Source organism: Tigriopus californicus, chromosome 2 (genome assembly GCF_007210705.1).
Source record: "Tigriopus californicus strain San Diego chromosome 2, Tcal_SD_v2.1, whole genome shotgun sequence".
Classification (NCBI taxonomy): Eukaryota; Metazoa; Arthropoda; class Copepoda; order Harpacticoida; family Harpacticidae; genus Tigriopus; species Tigriopus californicus.
The window spans coordinates 4,563,129-4,571,992 of NC_081441.1; the positions used below are offsets into that span (position 1 = coordinate 4,563,129).

Genomic DNA, 8,864 nt, shown 5'->3' on the forward strand with positions numbered 1-8,864 from the left:
AGTTCAGCCAGAGCCACGCGAGCTTTTTGACCACCTGAGAGATCCTTCATCTTGATAATGTGGGCGTGGGATTGAAGACCAAAGGATCCCAATTGCTTACGGGCCTAAAATCGTGATGAATTACAACTACCCATGAATTCTATGCTTTTTGAGTGACTCGTGATTGCCCTTACTTTCTCGACTGGCAAGTTGAACAAACGCATCAAATATTCCGTGGGCGATTCATCGGCGGTCAAATGCTCTCCGGAATGTTGATCATATCGGCCAATTTTGAGCCTTAGATTTTGTCTGGCTTCGCCTTGCGTGGCTGTCAAGTCGTTCATGAGGAGCTTGAGGAAAGTGGATTTGCCCACGCCATTTGGCCCTAAGAGATGAGGGGTGAGAGGAAAATGTCAAACGAAGACGACAAAATTCAATATTGGTGCCCTTCTTGTACAATGTTGAACCATTTCTACCAAGGGACTTGCATCTGCTGCAGATCGACACATCTTAATTTCTTCCCATTCACGTGGATATTGAGGAAATTTGTGTTAACCCTCACCTACGATGGCAACCCTGGATTCCATGTCAATCCCAAAGTCTACATTCTTGAATAGATAAGGTTGATCCGGGTACTTGAAGCTCACGTTGAACAATCCCAGGATGGGTGGCTGGAGTTGGGATGTCTCGGGGAACCTAAATTTGACCGTATATTCGCGGGGCTTCTCCAAGAGCTCCGTGGGCCCTTGGTCGTCGTCATTCTTCTGGAGCTTGGTCCGATTCTTCTCCTGCTTTCTTGTGAGCACCTCCTTGGTTTTGGCCTCGGCTTTCTTCTTGGATGATCCAGAGGCTTTGAGCTCCTTGATTCGTCGCTCTTGCTTCTCGTACTCTTTGTTCAATTCTCGGCGTTTCTGAACAACCATCTTCTTGAACATGGAGTAGTTTCCCTTGTAGTACCATAGTTTACACTAGAATCCAAGAGAAAAAAGGACAGTGCATAAACATCAATCTTTCAAAGAGCCCCATACGTGGTAAAGCAAATATGTCATTAAATATTATCAAAATGACAAAATCAAACATAACAAATTAAAAAATAACAATTCAATTGGGTTTTTTTTTTCAGAGTCTCTACTTATCAATAATCGTTTAACTGAAAAGCAGCTGCTATTCTTACCTGATCCAGGTGAATGATATCGGTGCACACATTATCCAAAAATGACTGGTCGTGGGACACGATCAGCAAGGTCTTCTTCCAGTTCTGCAAGTAGTTATCCAACCAGATCACGGCATTCAGGTCCAAATGGTTGGTGGGCTCGTCAAGCATCAACAACGTGGGCTCAATGAACAAGGCTCGTGCTAAGGACACACGCATACGCCAACCGCCCGAGAACTTATTCGTCGGCCGATCCTGCATCTCCCGGGTGAACCCCAGACCCGCCAAGAGTCTCCGAGCCTTGGGCTCGGCTTGATCCGCACCGATAGCCCGCAGTTCATCATAGACCTCTGTGAGCTGATCGGTCACGTCCTTGCCTTTTTCCTGTTGCTTCTCGAGGTCGTCGCACGTCTTCATCAACTCCGTGCGCTTCACATCGGCGGAAAGAACGGTTTCCAGGGCGGATCGCTCATCCGCCATTACTTCTTGCTCGCAGTAGAGCACGTCAATATTGGGCGGAATCTGGAGGGCTCGATTGCCGATATGTCGGAGCAACGTGGTCTTGCCATGCCCATTAGGTCCCACCAAACCGTACCTATAAAAAGGCCAATAAATCAGATGTCTCAATTATCATACGTGGTTTGACTTGGGTTACCTTCGGCCTTGAGCGATGAGGAGACTGGCATCTCGGAAGAGGTCTTTGCCCTTGGCGGCAATGCTAAATTTATCAATCTTGATGTCCACGGCCGTTTCCATTTGCGCTAGTGCTCCGCCGGTCTTGAGAGCTTGAGCCACGGTAAAGTTGTCGCCCAATTCGGAATGACCTTCACCGCCCTTTTTGGTGATCCGAGCCATTTCGGCTTCCATTTTTTGCTTCTTCTTCAACTCTTTCTTCTCCTTGTGCGTCAACACGACCTTCTTGGTCCCCGATTTCTTGCTCTTTCCCTCCTCTGATCCTTCTTGATCAGATTCGTGCGAATCTTCCCCTGCCTCGTCTTCCTCCGGGGAATCCTTGACATCGTCCCGCTTTTCGTCTTCTTCTTCTTCTTCCTTCACCATTTTTCGTCCTTTCTTGTTCTTGCCCTTAGCTTTCTTCCTGTCCTTGGACTCATCCTCTTGCAAGGCTTCCTCGTCCTCGGATTCATCGTTCGCCTTCTTACTCTTTTGGTCCTTCTTGGATGCTTTGGATTGGCTCTCGTTCGCGTCCTCATCTTGATCATCAGGGCCGGATCTGGCTTCATCCTCGTCACTCATGGCCATGACAAAACCTTTCTTCTTCTTCTTGCCCTTGCTCGCTTTCCCTGAGGGCCCTGAGGGGAGGTTGGAAGCGGCAACCTGATCCTCGGAGACATCCGGCTCTTGGCCCCCACCCACCAAGAGATTTTTCATCTTTTCCTCGATTATCTTGTCTTGCTCATCGTCCGGCCATTCGTCATCTTGTTTTTTGCCCTTTTTACCTTTTTTGGGCGGCATTATCGCTTCAAGTTTGCTCACAGAATGATACCGGTGGATTGGCCCCGGATGGAAAGTGTAACGAACTTGGAATAAGGTCCTTGAAAGTTGACAAATGTGTCCACGTGAAAACAGCTGAGCACTATGGAGTGGATGCTAATGATAGGAGGTTGGGATTAGAAATTTGAATAGATGCTTCCGACTTCCGCATTGAAATGCCTGTTTGATGTGAATGAGTCTTAGTTATGAGCAGCTGTAGTTTTGCTTTACAAGAAGCTTGTTCAAGAGAGTAAGTGGGTTTCTTTCAAAATTTATTCACGCGTTCCTGCTGTTTCTTTTTGGGTGTCTATGGGATGCTATAAAAGGGACATCACGCAACCTTGATCTGGATTGTACTAAAGCCCTGTCCTATAAAAGAGGGCCCTACTCTAGACTAGATTGCACCACTCCGTGTCGCCTTGGCGCAAGGTGATTGTCAGGGGTCGGAAAGCTAGTCTTTTTAGGTTTAATTAATATTCGAGCGATATTGGTCATTGAGAGGCAAAAAAAAGCCGCGAAAATAGCAAAATATCCATAGAATTTCTTCATTGTTGAGTCAAAATAAATAAATTATACAATTTAAGCCCTTCCGGAACTTTTTACATCGTTACTTTTTCGGTTTGGTATGATTTTGGTTGGACCAGGCTCAATTGATAGAAGTGGTTGGCGAGAGCAATTGGGAACGTTTTACCAGCATTAGTCAAACAATTTTTCATTCAAGAAACCGATGTAGCCGGGTGGTTTAAGGGGTACCGTGAAGAAGGAAGGAATTCCTCCCCAGGCGTCGTGGGTTCAACCCTCGGCGCCGGAAGAAACCCTTAAATTGAGGTGTGATATCTTGGTTAAAGAACACTATGGGCAATTTTGAGCTCTGTCATAGTTAGTATCGAAAGTATTCATACTTTAAAAAGTTACTTTCAAGTTTTAACTTCTTCCGAGGTCTGGCAAGGTCGGAGAGAAAAAATACTTACCGATTTGTTTTTAGGTTGTAAATTTTAGCCAAAGTAAGTTAAAATAAGTTATGAAAAGATGGCTAAAGTTGCAGTTCGATTGGTTATTCAAGTACTTCGGAGTATTCTTTCAGACATTTACTGACATTCTTTTTCAAGCGCTTATTGCACAATGGGTAGGAAAAAAATCTATTTCGCCGTTTGAAAACATTGAACCATCTTTCCGACGCCTAACAATAACCAGGACTTGTAACGCATTACTTTTTGAATAATGCTGCCGGTAACGCGTTACTTTTCTGAAAAAGGGTTTTTTAGCCCTCCATTACCCTTACTTTCTTCTGTACTAACCGAGAGAGAATAATTGTTTAAAGGTTTCCTCCCCGAATTTTTAGAAGCTCCGTCTTAGCCGATGGAGTCAAATAAATATCACGGGACTCACTTGTTTCACGTCATATTTACTAAACGTTAAAAAATCACGGTTTTTTGCCCTTTTTGGCCCTTTCATTCTGCTAAAGTAACCGTTACGGTAATGCGTCACTTTTTTTGGTAACGGTTGAAGGCCTGTTAATAACTAAAGATTAATGACTGAGTCATTGCAATTGAAGTAATTTATTGTCCACCATTGACACTGAATAATAATTGGATTAGATTATAAAGTAAAACAGGATAAGGGAGGTTCAAATTACTACATTGGGCAACAAAATGGACGAACCAGAGCGAGCGAATTGCTCCTTCTCAATCATCTTGGAGGTCGTCGTCCATGTCATCATCATCCTCGTCGTCGGATTGGACGTACTTGGAACTTTTCTTCTTGCCGCCTTTGCCACGGCCAATTCCAACGGATTCGGTGACTTTCCTTCGCTTCTTCGTGGCCGAATTACTCCCTTTGCTTGAGGCGGGGCTTTCGTCTAAATCCCCAGAGGTGGTGGGTGGGCCTTGCAGAGAGGTCTCCGCACTAGGTAGAGGCGTAGTCTTACCCGAACCCTCCAACTCTTCCTTGTCGTCCATGCTATCCACGACCTCGTCCAAACGTTCGCGAGCATTAGTGAACACGGATTGGAGGACAATCGAATCTTCGTAAATCAGGGATCCGTCCTCGTTGTACTTCTGAGTGTTCGAGCACATCAACATGAAGTCCTTCTCCAGACCTTCCAGATCTTCGTACTAGAATCAAGAGACGAGATACATGAGTGGAAAATCAGAGGGAAGATCGTCTTAGATGTTGGCATGATTACCTTGGCCTCATTGATCTTGTTCATGATCTTGGCAATGTCCACGGGCCGCTTGATGACTTCGTAATAATCCGGAAGTTCCTTCTTGGAAGGCAGCTTCAGGAAGGGCTCACTCAGCACTCGCTCATCTTTGTCCTTGTACTGGATTACGATCTGCATGAGGGTGGTCATCTTCTTCTGAAGCCGCTTGAGCGAGCTCTTCTTCTTCTTTCGACTGGGTCCTCCGAACTCATCCTCGACCTCCTCTTCGTCTCGACGCTTTTTCTTTCCACGCTTCCCTGTCCGCTTGGATTCTACATCCTCCGGACCGCCCACAGGGCCACCTCCACCATCCTCGTCATCGTCAAAGTCCTCGTCTTCAGCCTATGATAGAACAAGTGACCTATATTTTGTTCAAGAGAATGATGATTTGCTTGGTCCATTTCTTATTCTTACCCCGATGGCTTTCAGCCACTCCTTGTCAGACAATTGATCGCTATAATTAGTATCTTTCTTGGCACGACTTCCACGACCGTACACGACTTCTTCTTCCTCCTCCTCTTCCTCTTCATCATCCTCTTGAATGAGGAACTCGGGGAGTTCTTTTATCTGAATCAAGCGATCTTTTCGGTTGGAGCCTTGGTTGGCCTCTTCTCTTCGCCGATCGATATCCATCTGTTGGAACTTCTCGAACTCCTCCTCACTGCGAGCAATCATTTGATTGATGACCTCATCGTCGGGCACCTCGTTTTCTTCCTCTTCTTCTTCATCCGCTCGCAAGATCGATTGGAGCAGCTCGCGTCGCTCTGAACCGGTGGACCGATTGTTGAACCGACCAGCCTGAATGACCTTTTCGTCCATGTTGAGCTTGTATCGAGCTGCGGCCAGGATACGTTCCTCGACGGAATTCACGGTCATGAGTCGAAGGACCCGCACTTCGTTTTTCTGCCCAATTCGATGAGCTCGATCTTGGGCTTGCAGATCCTGATGGGGATTCCAATCCGAATCGAATATGATGACCGTATCAGCGGTTTGGAGATTCAATCCCAAACCTCCCGCTCGAGTGGAGAGCAGGAAGATGAAGTAATCCGAGTTTTTGTCATTGAAGATCTTCAGCATGTCAGCTCGTTCCTCGCTCTTGGTCATGCCGTCCAATCGGAGGAATTTGAAGCCCCGATAATTGAAGTAATCCTCGATGATGGTCATGCATTGAGTCATTTGACAGAACATGAGGATTCGATGGCCAGTAGCCTTCATCTTGGGCAGAACCCGATCGATGAGCTCGAATTTCCCGGCCGCTCGGTACACATCTGGACCCGTGACGATGTCTGTGGGAGAACCGATGTGCTTGGCATAGGATTCCTCAATATGTTGGAACATGAAGGGATGGTTGCAGAGCTTTCTCAACTGCATGATCGTGTTCATAAGGGCCTTGGCGCCGCCCGATTTGCCCTTGGCGATCTTGTCCGTTTTCATGACGCCCTTTTCTTGCATATGACTGGAAAGCGATACAAGTAAAACCATGACATGGCGAATTGACAAAATATCAAAAGATCCCCAGACTTACTTGTAAAGGGTTCGCTGAAGGCCAGACATCTCGCATTTGATGATGTACTCGACTTTGTCGGGCAATTGGGATTCCACGTCTTTCTTGAGGCGTCGTAGGAGGAAAGGCCGAAGGACCTTGTGCAAGCGACGAATGATCAAGATGGTCTCCTCTTCGTTGAGCTCGACTTTCTCGCCGGTGATGGCGAAGGGAGCATTGAACCACTGCTCGAACGTGTTGCACGCCTTGAAGATGGATGGGAGCAAGAAATTCAGCAAGGCCCACAACTCGGGGAGCTTGTTCTGAAGTGGGGTGCCGGTTAATAGGATTCGATTGTTGGACGTGTAGAACGTGTTCAAGATCTGCGTGAGCTTGCAGTGGTGGTTCTTCATGCGATGACCCTCATCAATGATCATGTACTTCCAACGGATCTGTAAAATATTTCGACCAAACAAATCAGCTAATCAGTGTGAATGGAAAAACAACCAATCCATAATTAACACTGTAAAATGCAAATCACTCACTTTAGATAAGACGGCCTTGTCCTTGATGACGTATTCGTAGGTGGTGACAAGAACGTTGAATTTAGATCCTCTCATTTGATTCTGAGCGGACCTACGGGCAGCGGGACTGCCTTTGTAGCTGACCACGTTGCAAGCCGGCGCCCATTTGTCGAACTCCAGCGTCCAGTTAGACAATGTGGATAGGGGCACGATAATGAGGTACGGGCCCATGTTGTTCTTCTTCTCCATCAGGTATGTGATGAGAGCGATGGTTTGAATGGTCTTGCCCAAGCCCATCTCGTCGGCCAAGATGCCGTTGAGACAATTATTGTACAAGGACACCATCCATTCAAGACCCTTGACCTGATATTCTTTAAGTTTGCCACCCACCAACATGGCGGCTTGCTCGGTGATCTCCTCGGAAATGGTGTGAGCGATCGAGTAGTAGTCTTGACCGTCGCCCCCATCGTCCTCTTTGGTGGCTTCCTCTTTGGCCTTGGCCAGAATGGCTTCGGTGGAGGAGGGATTGTCGACGGTGTCCTCGGTGTCCGAGGCATCGCTATCCTCGTCTCTTGGCACCTCTTCGTAGCCGGGGTTCTTTTCCAACCAAGATTCGAGTTCCGACGCCAAAGGTGCCTCCTCTCCACGGAGAATTTTGCCCGTACTCAATTCCTTGACGTGGACGCGTACGTCGCTCATTTGCGAGCTCTCGTCTAGCATGGCCGCATTCTCCATCTTGGCTTTCTTCTTGAGCTCCTTCTGCTTCTGGACTTGTTCCACCTTGTGTTGCTTGACCATGTCCGTGAGTTGATTGATGTACTCGTCGGTCTGCGAGAGCAGAAACGCCAGACGCTTGTCCTTCTTCTGGTCGATGAGCTTCCGGTAGCCCTCCTCATCCTCGGCCATGAGTCGCCGCAAGCGCTCCTTCTCGATCCGCTCCTGCTCTTTCTTTTGTTCGCGCTCGTGGTTGGCGTGCCAATTGAGCACGGCGCGATTGAGCTTCTGGATCTTGGTGATGTTCGTCTTGTGGAAGTTCTGCATCTCGCGCCCGTGGTTGAGCACGGCATTCAAATACTCTTGATGCTTTTGACGGCGACGACGCTCAGCCTCGAGGCGTTGCTGCTTCTCCAGCTTCTCGGTGGCACGGGCCTCGCGCAAACCCTGCCGTTTGGTGCGCTTGTAGGCCTTGACATTGATGGCCGTCTCCAAGGTGGTGTCGCGACGCGTGCAAGCCACCACCTCAGCGCGCAACTGGCGCTGAAAGTTGAGCAGCCGCAAGGCGCGCAACTCAATTTCGGCTTTGGTCCGCGTGTCATCCGCCATGTTGACGGGCAGGTTGGACAACTCATCGATGCGATGAGCCACTCGGGCGGCCAATCGGTTCTCCCGCTCTTGCAACAATGTGATGGGATCGATTCCCGCCGGTTTGGCGACGGGTGTGACACGATTGGGCTTGACGTTTGCGTTGGATCCGCCGGTCGAAGTGGGAGGGCCCCCGGGCGTTTGACCGGCAGCCGGCGCTGGGCGTGGTGCGCTCGAAGCCGGTACTTGCATGTTGGGTGGAACAGTGGGACTGGCGCTGGTGGGCGGGCCCCCGGGGGGACCACCCGGCGGACCTTGGCGCGCCATCATGTTTTGGTGCAACTGGCGGGCCTGGTTGTATCGGGGGTCGTTTTGCATGCCACGCTCTTCCATTTGATTGATGGAGTTCTGCAATTTCTGCAAATCGCTCTGCAAATACAAGGCAGTCCCCAAAGGGTTGGTTAATTATCTGAATCCCTCGCTCGTTCATGGCTTTTCTCTGCCGGCAATCTAACCCAAGGACCGTGACCTAGGTATATAGAAGTATGGCAGTCCCAAAAGTTGACTATTGTCTAGGTACGTTGCAGTTGGTCATGGGAGGAGTGCCATAAAATGGCCGGAGTGCCCTATGGTTCAAAAGATACATGACCTCTTTCCTATGGTATCTAACAGAAGATTGGTGCTCTTAATTGACCCTCATTGATCGCTGTAGCCTCTATTGGCTCAATG

At 48.4% G+C, this 8,864-nt stretch overlaps 1 protein-coding gene across 1 annotated transcript in view; it reads right to left on the reverse strand.

The window, feature by feature from the left end:
* LOC131892617 (ATP-dependent helicase brm-like) overlaps window positions 1-8,564 on the reverse strand; it is a gene marked incomplete at its 5' end in the record, with an annotated part of 9,071 nt that extends 507 nt beyond the window's left edge. Inside the window, 10 exon segments of the mRNA XM_059242438.1 lie at window positions 1-104; window positions 174-364; window positions 542-947; window positions 1,154-1,727; window positions 1,788-2,740; window positions 4,312-4,737; window positions 4,809-5,168; window positions 5,241-6,282; window positions 6,352-6,761; window positions 6,855-8,564. Coding sequence (XP_059098421.1) covers window positions 1-104; window positions 174-364; window positions 542-947; window positions 1,154-1,727; window positions 1,788-2,740; window positions 4,312-4,737; window positions 4,809-5,168; window positions 5,241-6,282; window positions 6,352-6,761; window positions 6,855-8,564 — 6,176 coding nt within the window.
* Window positions 8,565-8,864: the final 300 nt, after the last annotated feature.